The following is a 14,440-nucleotide window of genomic DNA, read 5'->3' on the forward strand; positions in this document are numbered from 1 at the left end:
AGGTGGATAATGGTGATCAAGAAAACCTTTCATCGCATAGAAACTAGTCTACACACAACTTCAATCAACTGAAGTATTTTCATAACTTGGGATGAATATGTAAGTTCAGTACAATTTCTAAAACTAAACACAATCCCTTATATTATGGGATAGTAGAGTTACTGGCTAAAAACTGGACTGCCTGGGTTCAAATCCCAGCTCTGTCACTTTCTAGCTAGCTGACCTTGAGCTAGTCACTTAATCTCTTTGTTCCTAGTATGCCCATGTATGATACCTACCTCATAGGATTACTCTGAGTCTGAAATTCGATAGGTGCTTAGAATAGTGCCTTGCACAGAGAGAGCACTTGTATGTTACGAGTATTGTTACAGAGAAATTGCATCACAAATGCATTTAAACAGAATCCACCTTCATATCTAAATAAGTAACTTAGTTCTAGCCTCTTGACATACTATTTATAAAATTTGTAGAGTTTAAAAGTAAATTCTTTTCATATGATATAATCTTATAAATTGAAGGTTTTAGTCAGCCAAACAGGAATCTCTTCCAAAGCTAAAGGAAAAAAACTGAGGAGTAATTCAGAGAATGTTCCAAAGATTTTTCTCCAATGGGAATGTGACTAGGTCTGAGTTTTACGTATGTGATGAACTTAGGAGTTAAGGGTTGACACCTCGCAAAGTACGATGTATTTCCCCCTATAATTTTCTATCAATACTTGAAATGTTTCCATTTTAAATACAAAAGGAAAACAAATTAAGGATAAAAATAGGTTTTGAAGCAATATTCTAATAGATCATATACACCTACCCTCCAGATTGCCAAATAATAACCTTTAAAGGCACTAATTCTTCCAGTGTTAAATTTTGCTTAACAGAAGCTGTAGATGTTGCCATCTTACAGTCTTCCAATAGAGAAGAGGCTCTTGGCTTACTCAGCTAGTGGGAATATGACAAGACATTCTTGGAATTACTGAAATAGCTGTTTTAACTACTAGAAAGACTACACAAGTGATTTAACAGAATTTATACTTATATTTTCCATTTTCTATACTACTTAAAGGCATAGGATAGCTTTGTATTAGCTTTCTACAATACTGTGTTTTAAATTTATCCAGTAAACTAAGATGCAGTACAACTTTTATACAACTTAGGAGATAAAAAAAATCTCCACAAGAGAAAGCAACTCAGTGGGCCCTGGTATGAAAACATTTTTCCCAGAATAAACAGATAAGCAATCACATTAAAAGGCAGTTTTTGAATATTTAAATTATACCAAGATTCCTTCCAAATATACACCTTGTTCAGCCAATGCAACTAACTCTTATTCACTGGTAATAATGGGGGCATGGATTTTTGGTAAACGTTAGGTTTTACTTTCTTCATTATCAAAAATCTTTTAAAGTGTTATCAAGCAGCAAAATAAGTTGCATCAGCTCTGCTCATGGTAAAAGATACTAACTCCTCACGGTAGAGGTGCGAACTGTGAAATCACAGACGGTACAGTTCAACACTGAGCAGGGCGGGAAGAAACAGTAACAAGTGGCTTAAGTACAGAGCTGGACAGAACCAAACCACTAATGTCTATAAACTGCTTGACCAAAACTAACATAGATGTGTTCAAAATAAAGTTTGAGATTATTACTGATGTTTAGAATCAAATTTGAAGAATTTCTTGGTAAAATATAAATCTGTTCTTTTGAAACTGGAAATGAACTACCAATTGATAGAGAGCTAGAGACTTATTAACCCATCCTACACAGATAAGGAAATAAGTGACAAAGTCTCTTGCACTGAAGTTATGTATTTTAACAGCTTTACATGTAATATATATAAAAAACTGTAAGTGCTTTTCTCCAATTTAAAAATCTAAAGAATTCAAAAATAAGGCATTCAATATTTGAAAAAAGTACAGATTTACAAAATGTGTATATTCTGTCATGAAAACTCCACACCAACATTATACACTTGGAAAAAAATACAAACAGGATATATTACAAATTTATGTAAGCAATAACTTAGTTCACACCATGCAATAAAAAGTACATTAATCAAGATACACAAGCTTTTGTAGGTTCTAAACTGAAGGACTTTTTTTCTTTCTGCAGAATCCTTAAAACCTGTGGCACTTAAAATTTGTTAGCCTTTCTACTGAGAGGTAAATTATACACAACAATGATGAAAAAGATTAACAGACCAGTTGTCTATTATGAATCATTCCAGCTTTGTTCAACAATGGCTGAAACTCTTTTCTCATATTCTCGTTTGTTTTCCTGATAAAGTTGTGCTGCCTGGCTATTGGCTGGACTGTTTGGATTGGGCTCATCCAGCAGAGACTAGGAAAGAGAGAAGAAAAACAGATTTGCAGTTATTCTTTGTATTAACATGGGTCAGCTAACGAGCACAGAACTTATACAAAATGGCAGAAATTAGTATGTCTTAAATATTTTTAGGTCTAAAAGACCTAAAGCCACTTTTCAGAAATGGCTTGATAACTACAGTTAAGATTTCTGCTGCTAAAGAACTCAAGCTTCTAAAATAAACCACTCTCAAATGCCTTAAGACCTCTAATTTCAATCAGACCGGGAAAGAATAATCTTCAGCATACTAACACATTAAGCTAGGAAATAAGCAGTTTGATTTGGTTAATATACAACAATTTGGAAAGTTAATCTTGTTTCCTTCAATCAATAAAATACATCTAACAGCAAAGCAATAGGAAGGTTATAAAGAATATTTATAAGATGACCCCAATTAAAGCAGGTACGATAGAAAAGCTTTAGAAAGATCACAAACCAAAATGTTACTTCTGTTCCCCTCAAATCCACATAACTAAAACACAACTATGAACTACTCTGCCAGAGTGGCACAGAATTTCTTGGAGGAGGCACACACTCAATGCTTCTCTGCACTTGACAGTTTCTTGAGGTCCCTATGGTTTTCTAAGCAACCATCTACATCTGCCCCTAAGATTTCTCATTCTCCTCCACAATCTATGGCTGTAATCTATGGTTATTCATACCATGAATAACCATGCATAAATAACCTTCAGCTCTTGCAACATTTACTTACATATGAACAGGAAAGTAATGGTGGATTTGATATAAGGTGGTCACTAATTAAAAAGCAGACCAGTCGTCTTAAGAATTGTGGGTTTTTGTCTGAGCTCTGACATTGGTGACCTGGGTGGGTGCTGGGAAGGTCTGTTTGCTCACTTGCTCTTTACACCTAAAGGAGCCAAACGGATCCCATACACAGCCTTGAAAAATTATGATGCATCTTAACACACACTCACCTGAATTGACGTTAAAATAGAAGATACATCGTATGTTGGACTCCATCGATTCTGAAGGATATCTAAACATATGCTACCGTCAGCATACACTGCAAAGACAACACTAAAACTGGTTACACATTAACTGTCATATCTAAAAGATAAGACTCTACTATAAACAATGCTTGGCACAGACAGAAGTTTTGAACATCAGGCAACAGCTAAACCCCCTTTTGTCTCATAGGAAAACCAGTCATAAAACTAAGGTCTCTTATTTTGTACCTTTTCATCAGGAGGCTGAGTGAGACTAAACTTTTCCAACACACCATATAGCAAATCTGTTTAAATTCCGTATTTCTATAAGACTGTCAGCTGATTTCTCAAAAGAAACTTGCAGGCTAGAAGGGATTGGTAAAAAATATTCAAAGTCATGAAAAGCAGGGACCTACAGCCAAGATTGCTCTACCCAGCAAAAATATCATTTAGAATCAAAGGGCAGATAAAGAGCTTCCCAGTCAAGGAAAAACTAAAAGAGTTCATCATAACGAAACCATTATATGAAATGTTAAAGGGACTTCTTTAAGAAGATCAAAACCATGAGCAATAAAATGACAATGTATACATATCTATGAACAACTGAATCTAAAAAACTAAGCAAACAAGAACAGAGACAGAGTCATGGATACGGAATGTTTTGATGGCTGCCAGCTGGGAGAGGGATATGGGGGAATGGGTGAAGTGGTAAAGGGATGAAGAAGTACAAATAGGTAGTTACAGAAGAGCCACGGGGATGTAAAGTACAGCATAGGAAATGGAGTAGCCAAAGAACTTCTACACATGACCCATGAACAATGGTGTGTGGACTGCCTGAGGCACTGGGGGATGCTGGATGGAGAGGGTGGTGAAGGGGGAAAAATTGGGACAACTGTAATAACAGAATCAATAAAATATAATTTTTTTAATGAATGAAAACTTTCATATTTCTAAACATTCTTAAATAAAACTCTTGAAAGTTCTTAAAAAATGAAAAGAGAAAGCAATTTCTTCTTTAATACAGCAATTCTACTTTCAGATACTACTTTAAAAGAAATAAAAATGGACATGCAAAGTTTTATTTACACATGTTCACTACAGTACTATTTATAAAAGCTAAAAATTGGAAACTACCTTGTGGTCCATAAAGAGGGGACTGGGTATAACCCCAACACCCTTACAGCCACCAGAAATGATCTACGTCTACCCTATATTAACTAATGTAGAAAGACATTTATAATATAGTACCTCAATTCTCCACTTATTTATATAATTCCATTTTTTATAAAGAATTACATACAAGTATTTTCATTTGAGGTAGATGCAGTTACACAAATATTTATAAGACTAAATGACAAAAAGTAAGTAAGATACCTGCAGATAGGATTATGAAGGATCTTATTTTCTTTATTTTTTCTTGTATTTTGTGATTTATTTTTGTATTGAGTATGCATTCCTTATAAGGAATGTATAAACAGAATTTTAAAAATAAAAATTAAATAATTTTAATTATTTAATTAAATAAGTCTAACACTTGGGTGGTATTTCCCCTCATCTCTTAAACTCATTATGTGAAAATACAATGAACATAATAAATACTTCTCCATCTACAAGACTATACATCTGTATACTAAATTTCCAGAAATAGAACTGCTGCTATGTTGACAAAGGGTAAATGAATGTAAATGTTACAGATACAACCAGCTTGTAGAAAGCTTCATGGAGCAAGCCAGATCATTCCACATAAAAATAGCAATGCAGCTTTGGGGGGGACCGGAGGCAAAAATTAAACTTAAATACTGTCATTCCACAGGACTCTGTGCTCAGTCCTCCTTTTCCTTCTTACCCTTTACATATGCTGTGGGCAGTGCTATTCACTCCCGTGGCCTCGATCACTATCCACTTGCTAGGTATTTCCACTTGTTAGCTTTAGACCAGATTCTAACTCCCAGCTTAAAAAAAGCACAGTCAACTACCATTGTGATCCACAGGGATACCAAATTTAGGAAGCCTAAAGTAAAAACCATCACCTCTGTAAATCTCTTAAAAGCATAAAATGATTTTAAAGTTTTGAATTAGTAACTATTTTTGAGAAGTAATCACAAAGTAGTAAACAAGAAACCAAACATCTATGGACTGATGAAGAAACAAAATACTCTATATATCCATATAATGGATTATCATTCAGGAATAAAAAGGAACCTAAGTACAGATACGTGTTATAATGTAGATGAACTCTGAAAGCTATGCTTACTAGCTTAAGTTAGTCACAAAGAACCACATCTATTATATGATTCCATTTACACGAAAACTCCAGAAAAGGCAAATCTGTAGAAACAGAAAATAAATCAGTGGTTGCTTCGGGCTGGAGGGGTTGGGAGAAATGGGGAGTAACTGCTAACAAATGTGGTGCGCCCGAGAAGCAACCACATACTGATGTTTCTCTCCCTCTTTCTCCTTCCCCTATAAAAATAAGTAAAATCTTTTTAAAAAAGAAAAATGTTCATAGTATATAAAAATTACTTGACATAAAACATACCAATTTTGTGCAAGCATTTATTTGAAATTTTAAAAGCTGAATTTTCACTGACAAATTCTTTTCACCACCTTTCACATTTCTACAAATAAATTACTTTAAAATCAGAAATCATTAAAACAAAACAACTTTATCTCAAATTTGGAACCTGGGTAATAGTCCAGATTGCAAAAACGTGGCTAGCACTGATGTGGAAGCCGCATCTAGAAGTGGGCTCTGAGAGTGAGAAGTATGGGGTAAGACTGAAGAGTAAGGAAACAACCCCACCCCTGATTATTTGCAAAGTCTAATAAATTGCTACTTACCATTTGGATGAAACATTTTGGATAAAAACCTAACAGTTGGCGGTTTATTTGGATATTCTTCCGAAAATTCTATTACTAGTTTAAAAGTACCTAGATAGAAAACAAACCAAAATAATTACAGTAAAGATAACCATTATTTTTAAACCTCTTCATCAATGATTACTCAACCCATACTAGTTTTTGCACCACATAAAAATTACCATGAATTTTGGGTCAGTACATAAAACATACTAATATACTCATACTTCTGTCGAACTGTTAACACCCAGCATTGGTAAGCTAATGCTTGGGAAATAATTATAAAACAAGGGAAACTAATAATTATAAAACTTGGGAAACTAATCTGTCATCGTTTTAAGAGGCAATTTGGCCCTTTTAAGCTACCAGAACGTAAAATGTACATCAGGAGAAATACAGGTAGTTAAGTGACGAGGCTGTAGTTTACAGTATAGAAGGGGCGAGCCCAGAAGATTCTGCGAGGGGAGACTATCACACGACAGAGCTTAGACTGAAGGCATGGCGCTAATGTGAAAGGTCCCTTTTGTCCCTGACAATCCCTTCACTCCAGGATGTCAGGAATCAGTAAGCATTAGGGTAACTGCCAACTTTTGTTGGTTATAGACCAACATGGTACATTTTGGTCAGTCTGTATCAGTACTTTCTGATCAAGACAAACATACTCATTTTCCCCAAATCATGCATTTGCAGCAAAGTAAATCTGTTCATAGTGAACAAATAACTCTTGATTCCAAATCCACTCCACAGAAATAACACTACTACTGGTTTTGGGTTTGTCTTTCTAAGATATAAGCAAACTCAAAGGTGATATCTACTTCATATTTTGATACATTAATAGAGGTACTATGAAATATATCGTTAATTAGCAAAGACAGCCTTATACCTAATTATGTATTTTTAAAGATTACATGTTAATTTTCTTTAATTACAAAACTGTACATGTAAAAATTTTAAACAAACACAAATATAAAAGTTATTTTTAAGCTTTTTTTCACATTGTGGGGTCTCAGATTCCCTTGTACACTCTTATTCCCAACAATCACCGAGTTTTCAATGTGAAGGCACCTGAATGTGAAGCTGGAAAGAGATGCATGTAATAGCATATTATTTTATGGTATCTCCACCAAAAATAAAGGTAGTTTCATTTTTAAATACTGGCTCTCTAATAACTAGCTTGCAACAAATCCCCACAAGGTGCCTCCAGTATACCATTGGCCGTAACTATCAATAAACACTGTATTAGAAATTATAAGCAGAAAACCTTAAAATATATATCATTAGTAACTACAGACTCATTACACATTTGCCTAAGTAACACTTAATGAAAAAATATCATCTTCCCCCAAAGTTTGCGAGAAGTGAAGTACTGTTTTACATTTTTGCAAATTTCTTTAATGGCTGCCTTAACAGAAGACAGCTGGATTCTGTTAGCTGCTTCTGCATTCAATCTGTTGCAATATGCTGTTTTGGTTGAGGAACATGAAAATCAGGCATCACACAATTACATAAATGTAAAAGTACTGTATTTTGCCGGGTATAATACACACATTTTGCCCAAATTTTTGAGAAATAAGAATATGCATTATACATGGGTAGAACCTGAAATACTTTGTATCTGTTCTTGTTTTATAATTATTTATTACATAAAATTTCTTGTACCATAATATGTTCTGAAGTAAATGCTAAAATTCCTTTATAACACAAAAACAAATATCTAAATATAAATAAATAATTGAATTAAAAAATTAGAAGACTGTTTTCCTGAAGTTTGGGCCAAAAATGTGGGTATGCAATATACACAGGGGTGCATTATACATGGCAAAATACAGTATTTTCATAGCCTTTCCAGATAATTGCAGATGACTTTTTGATATTACACCAAAGAACTGATAGGTTTTTTAAAGGTTAGTCACAATGTAAAATCTGAAACCATATAATTAAACCTTTTGTATCACTTGTATTTGGAAAATATTGGTTCATTGTTATACTACTTTTCCAAATGTCACCATATTCCATTAGACACCATCCAAAAAAAATCACAGTAGCTAATACTACCTACTGACCTCTCATCAGAGAAATCTTGGGAAGCTGTCATTTTATCAGCAGCAACAAGTACTGGGAGCTGCCTTCCATGACCTAATAGCTCATTTAGGTCATTTTTGAGAATATGTCTGCCAAGTACTCAAACCTAAAGAATCAGTTTCCCTGTGAAGTCATTCTTTCAAGTAAAAACGTTCCATGAAAAGTGAAAGTTCTAAGTTGCAACCCAAAAACAATTGCAGAAGTGCTTTTCCTCAAGACAGTCACCATACTCTGGTACACAGGAAGTGCTATACGCATACTTCCCACTTCATCACAGAGTATTATGAAAAAGATGTATACTCAAGGATCAGAATTTAATAAATATTAGTAACTTCCACTTTTCATCAAGACATTTTTAAGTGAAAACTGGCATCTTTTAAAATGCAGAAAGCATGAAGACTATTAGTACCGTTTGCCGCCACTGTCTTGATTTGCACAAAGACACTAAACTGCTTGGGTCTGGTTTTAATCACTAATGATTTCGTACCATCAGTGCAAATGCCAATATAGTGAAGCAAACAATGTCTCTGTATTGCTATGGAGACAGTTTTGATCACATGAAACCCCTGAAAGGGTCTCAGGGACCTTAAGGGGTTTATGGACCACCTTGAGACCAGGTATAGAGTAAAAAGCTTAAGTCCTTAAGTCCCTCTCTTTAATTCTTTAAAGATAAGTGTGGTGCACAACCCTTTAATATACCCACACTCTTGCATGTATGTACTTAGTAAAAGCGTGATACCACAACATACATTATCCTATAATGTTGTTTTGTCCAGTCTGCCTTATTCCTTAAGAAGTTTATTATATTGCCCTGACTGGAGTGGCTAGGTTGGGTGTCATCCCACAAAACCAAAGGTCACCAAGGTCGCTGATTTGATTCCCAGTCAGGGCACTTGCCTGGGGTGCAAATTCAGTTCCAGGATGGGGCCTGTACATAGGACAGTATTTCTCTCCCTCCCTTCTTTCCCCACACCAAAAATTAATAAATAAAATCCTAAAAATGGGGGGGATTGCAAAATATGCCTTTTTAAAACAAAAAGTAGTACAGAATATGACACAGTCTAGCTCTATCATAATCTGCTGTTTCCTCTTCTGGGCATTCAGGTTATCTCCTTAAAAATGATGCTGCAATCAATTGTTGTGCAGATATCCTTGCTGCATTAATGCTGAAGCCATTCTGATAACTAAAACAAACATTTAAAAGAATTTTTTTAAAAAATAAAAATATGCCCTAGCTCCTGTAGCTCAGTGGATTGAGTGTGGGCTGGGAACCAAAGGGTCGCCAGTTGGATTTCCAGTCAGAACACACGCCTGGGTTGCAGGCCAGATCCCCAGTGGGGGGCGCATAAGAGGCAACTGCACATTGATGTTTCTCTCCCTCTTTCTCCTTCCCTTCCATCTAAAGACAAATAAGATCTTGAAAAATAAATAAATAAAAATGCTGTAATTAGGGAAAATATGAGTATCTGGTTAAAATCAATTTGATAAGCTCCATTATAAATATATATTATGACGAGTTTTCCATTTCCCTGGCTCTTGGTGAAAATGCTGAATTTAAGATGCAAAAGATTATGCAAAATGCTATTTTCGAGTGTTGAATGCCAGCTGAATGTGAATCTACTGGCAGCTATGTATATTTAATGACAATTTCAGCTCAACATCTCTACCAATATAGGTAATAGAAAGAAAAAAAAGCATGATTATCCTCCTGGTGTTTATCTCAGGTACATGTTAGCATGCTACAAAGCCCTGAAATGAAAACTACTCTCAACATGGACTCTGCCAGCTGGGCTTCCAGTTTTATAGCCAAATATCAAAGTAATAGAGTAACTGGCAACCAAAGCTAGTCAAGCTGATGGGGAAAGCAAAGCAAGTCCTGTAAACTAAAATTCTCAGTAGCAGTATTTAGTTTTAATTTAACCTATTAACAGACAATAGATTTAAGTAGATACACTGGTATCACAATTTCCTACTTTAAAAAACCTCGTAATACTAAAGAAAACATAAGGAGAGTGACTTACCATCTTCAAAGGGTGTCCCTTCTGGTCTGAAAACAAGAAGAATTCTGATTAAAAAAGGTTTTCCTTCCTTCGTTCTGCTTTTTTTCTGATTTTCAAGAGTGAAAACTCAACACAGAAAGTAGGGGCTCATTCTGATGATTTGTGGAGTTTTTAGGTTTAATATCATCTCAGCCCTAGATTTTCATAGATGTAGGCATAAAAAGTAATTTTTTATGAATTTTCCTTTTACAAAAATCTGTAATTTTAGCACAAAAATTCAGTTCATAAATACCAACCAGTCATTTTGTAAATGTGTATTCTTACAAGGTCCTATCTTACATTACATCAGTAAAACAAAAAGCAATATGCTTTAGTTTAAGATAATTATGACACCAAATCAGAGTATTCTGCTTTTCAACAGAACAATTTCTTGTTCAAACTGGATAGACATGACTGAAGTCATCAAGAAAGCCATTTTCTTTTGCTCCCATCATCTTCTTGCCTCCATATGTCAATTTCATCTTTCCTGAGCAGCAGCAGAAGCTTGTTACTTGCAAGGCATATTCAGGATTCCAAAGCAAGTTAGCCTGGATTTAATATAATCACTTTAGAACAGGAACTATGCTCATTTTCCCACTAGTTTTTAAGGTAGACTCTTTTAACTAATTCAGAGACAAATCAGAATTGTTCATGAAAGACTTTCCCATCAAAGTTCTAGTGCAAAACCCTAGTTTAAAAAAAGTGAAAGATCAAGTCTGAGAAAACCAAAATTTTGGAAATTTTAAATTAGAAAACATTTATGCTATATATGACATGTAAAATGTAAGACTGCTATTCAAAGACGCCTTTAAGCTACCAGCATTTGTTTGTATCCAGCTTTGCTTCTTTGTGCTTCACAGGCAACCTTTTTAAATGAATTGAATGTAGTAAGGCTCTCCACTAGCCAAAAAAAAAGGTTTCCTTTATTGTGGTGGTCTGGAAGCAAACCTGCAGTAACTCTGAGGTCTGCCTGTGTTTTCACACTGTGAAAGTTTTCATTTAAATTCTCGCCACAGTAAGATCTCAGTATTTTTTGGTTCCTAGCCTTTTGCAGAAACACCTGCTTGGTACAGTTTGTACAAAATTAAATCCCCAAGTCCTTTTAAAATCATACATTTTAACACTAAGATGCAAATAAATTTTGTGTAACTGCTACAAGTTAATGGGAATGTTTTATTCTATCTTGCAGTTTCAGTAAGGTCCTCATTCCACCTCAACCTCTTTTCCTAGCTGCGTATTTTTCCTTAAAGAATCACCACATCTATTAGTTGTTTTATCTCTAAACTCACCCAAATATAACTGCATTCCACTGCATGATGTTGTTTTCAGATGGTGCGCCACTGACACCCACCGGCGGGTCCTCTTGCAATCTAAAAATCCATCGTAGTAATTTTAAAATTTGAACATTTGAGTCACTAAAAAGTCCAAACATAACACCTATAAACTCTATACTATCTATCTTGAGACACAGAGATAAATCTAAATCTATTTCCCTGTTCTTGTGATGAGCTGGAATAAACCATCTGACAAAAAGAAAATGAAAATCGACCAGTTATAAACTTATCAGATACAGCTCCAAATTATCTAACTTTCCAAAGGGCTTGGGAGTATCCCTCTTCAAATATCATCAAGGTGAAGATATCTTCCAAGAACGAATGTTTACAGGCTGCCCTCGACCAAAAAATAAATAAATACCTCAAGTGCCAAAAACATGTTTATAGAACCATCAATTTTGCTAATGTAATGCAGAGTCTGTGAGCCCTAACCAAGGCTATTTGTGCAAAAAGGCCACTAGCCCCTTCCCCTCAAACACAAAAAAATCCTCAGTGTAACCACCACTTACATTCAATTTGGATAGGAAACCAGTTTTAGGCACGCAAGTTTCTTTGTTCCATTTGCTTCAATTAGCAATGGCTTTAGAGTAATGGAAGGTTCAATTAGGTTTTCTGTCCCTTCCCATTTTAGAGGCTCTGCACTGACACTAAATCTACCTCACAGATCAGGAGACTCAACACAAAGCTCCCTTCCAACATCTGTCACAAATTCTTGTAACCTGAAGACCCTTGGAAAACTACCATTGGTACCGTGTGTCCAATTTGGAATAAAGCAGAGAGAAAGATGTAACACACATACAATACAATAGAATAAAGCAAAGAATAGCAGTTAAGATCTGGTAGTTTTATTATTGCAATTTCACTCATCCGAATTTCAGCTAACCTATAATCTACCGATTTCAAGATTTACAAGAGGATTTTACACGAAATACGACATCCCCTTTCAAAGACTCATTGAAGAGTAAACGCTACATTTTATCTCTGTACATATACAAATGCCGAGATTGTCAGGCGGTAGGACACTCTGAAATTAATCCCCATAAAAATGGTTTTGTTTTTTGTTTTGTGTTTTTGTTTTTTTTTTAGTCATCCTCAAGATTGAGCCGCCCTGGGCAGAAGAAGCCTTCCAGGAAGTATGCTGCCCGACGCCCACCGAAGGTGGCCGGTGAAGAGAAGTTACGAACAAATTCAATGATACATTGGCCAAAGCCCAAAACAATGGCTTCCGAAGGCCTCACCGACGGCCTGGCCACGGCGAAGCTGCGAGGGACTTCCTGAGCGGCCAATCGAAGTTTTCAGACCATATACTTTGCATCGGGGCGGGCCCCCTCAGAAAAACCTTGGAAAAACGTGCAGAGGACCGCAGCGCTACGTTTTGTCCCTTTCCCCCCCGCACCTCCACAGAAAAGGTAAACAACCAAAGAAAGTCACTTCCTCCTCGCCAAATCCCGCGTCGCAGAGAGGCCCGGGTGAGCGCCCGCCCGGGAAGGCCCTCGGCCAGACCCCGGGGCTGCAGACGGGGCCTCGCGCGCCCGGCCCGGGGCTCATTCCGGGGAGGCCCTGGCAGCTGGCGGCGCGGCCCGCGCCCAGATCCCTAAGCCAGTTCTCAAGGTCCTCCCGGGCGGGCGGGCGGAGTCGGGTTTCGGGGGCCGGGTTAACCACCTCCGGGCCTCGCGCTGCAGACCCCNAACAACCAAAGAAAGTCACTTCCTCCTCGCCAAATCCCGCGTCGCAGAGAGGCCCGGGTGAGCGCCCGCCCGGGAAGGCCCTCGGCCAGACCCCGGGGCTGCAGACGGGGCCTCGCGCGCCCGGCCCGGGGCTCACTCCGGGGAGGCCCTGGCAGCTGGCGTCGCGGCCCGCGCCCAGATCCCTAAGCCAGTTCTCAAGGTCCTCCCGGGCGGGCGGGCGGGCGGAGTCGGGTTTCGGGGGCCGGGTTAACCACCTCCGGGCCTCGCGCTGCAGACCCCACCCTCACTGCGGGGGGGGGGGGCGCCGTTCGCCCCGACGCTCCCCCTCCGAGCAGACCGCAGGCCCGGAGAACAAAGCTGATTGGCGCAGCGAGCGGGGAACGCACTGCTGCCAGCGCTCGCCTTGCGGGTTCAGGGAGGGGCACCGCAGGGCGAGGGTCAGGGGCTTGGGGGACAAGGTTCGACCCTCAGGCAACTGGCCCAAGCGGGCAGCGGGGAGTCCTTGGAGCCCATAACCATTTTTCCACTTTTGAGGTGGATGCATATCGAAATTCCTTCCGTCAGAGGGGTGAGCAGAAAGGAAGAGGGAGTGCGAATAGGCGTTAGAACTGGCCTCCGGCCGCTCGCTCGAGGCCCACGGCCAGCCTGGAGGATCGCGAGGGGAAGGTGTCCCGGATCCCCGCCCTGTAGGCCCGTAGCTATGGGGAGCAACCGTCACCCCAGGCGAAGGGGAAGGGCCTTACCGCTTGAAATCCCGCATAAGCCTCCTTCGGGCGGGGGTCGACATGCTCCACAACTGCCCCGCGGTCCGTAAGAAAGAAAAGAGTCCCGCGCAGCCCCCCCACCCCCCGGCGCGGCGGCCGAATCACTGCGGGTCACCGCCACCGAGGCTGCACAAACAACCCTGCAATGACGTCTCCCTCCGCCGCCTCCAGATCCCTCCGCCCTCCGCCAGTACCACAGAGTGAGGGGGGTAGAAATTTGGGAAGGAGCGTTTTAGAGCTCCTGTGGGGGCCTTGCAGCGAGGCCTTATCTATTTTAGCTTCTTCAAGTAATTGAAAAATTAGTATTCTCTGTGTTCAGACTAGACTTTGTGGACTAAGAGACACTGAAACCGAAATATCATCCTGTCTCT

At 38.5% G+C, this 14,440-nt stretch overlaps 1 protein-coding gene across 2 annotated transcripts; it reads right to left on the reverse strand.

Annotated features, from left to right (window-relative positions):
* Positions 1 to 1,013: 1,013 nt before the first annotated feature.
* UBE2B (ubiquitin conjugating enzyme E2 B) lies at positions 1,014 to 14,218 on the reverse strand. Of its 2 annotated transcripts, none has more exons than XM_037050449.1 (6): positions 14,049 to 14,218; positions 11,573 to 11,653; positions 10,266 to 10,291; positions 6,145 to 6,234; positions 3,292 to 3,380; positions 1,014 to 2,332 (listed from the first exon to the last, which is right to left on the reverse strand). In XM_037050449.1, exons 1-6 carry the CDS (start codon positions 14,090 to 14,092, stop codon positions 2,204 to 2,206), a joined length of 459 nt encoding a protein of 152 aa, XP_036906344.1. In that variant the 5' UTR covers positions 14,093 to 14,218; the 3' UTR covers positions 1,014 to 2,203. The 2 variants fall into 2 exon arrangements, with proteins under 2 accessions (XP_036906344.1, XP_036906343.1); XM_037050448.1 differs by lacking the exon at positions 14,049 to 14,218 and adding an exon at positions 12,856 to 13,024.
* Positions 14,219 to 14,440: the final 222 nt, after the last annotated feature.

This window comes from Sturnira hondurensis, unplaced genomic scaffold, assembly GCF_014824575.4.
Source record: "Sturnira hondurensis isolate 20B ecotype Veracruz unplaced genomic scaffold, ASM1482457v3 Scaffold0006805, whole genome shotgun sequence".
NCBI classification, from domain to species: domain Eukaryota; kingdom Metazoa; phylum Chordata; class Mammalia; order Chiroptera; family Phyllostomidae; genus Sturnira; species Sturnira hondurensis.

Bases quoted from the DNA above. Each gene is read 5' to 3' on its own strand.
- UBE2B (XM_037050448.1), bottom strand. From the start codon at position 12,932: ATGCAAAGTATATGGTCTGAAAACTTCGATTGGCCGCTCAGGAAGTCC. The intron at 3,381-6,144 runs GTAAGTAGCAAT...TTGTCTTTGCAG, and splicing joins CAAAATGTTTCATCCAAATG to TGTATGCTGACGGTAGCATA. The intron at 2,333-3,291 runs GTGAGTGTGTGT...TCTCTTTCCTAG, and splicing joins CTATTTTAACGTCAATTCAG to TCTCTGCTGGATGAGCCCAA.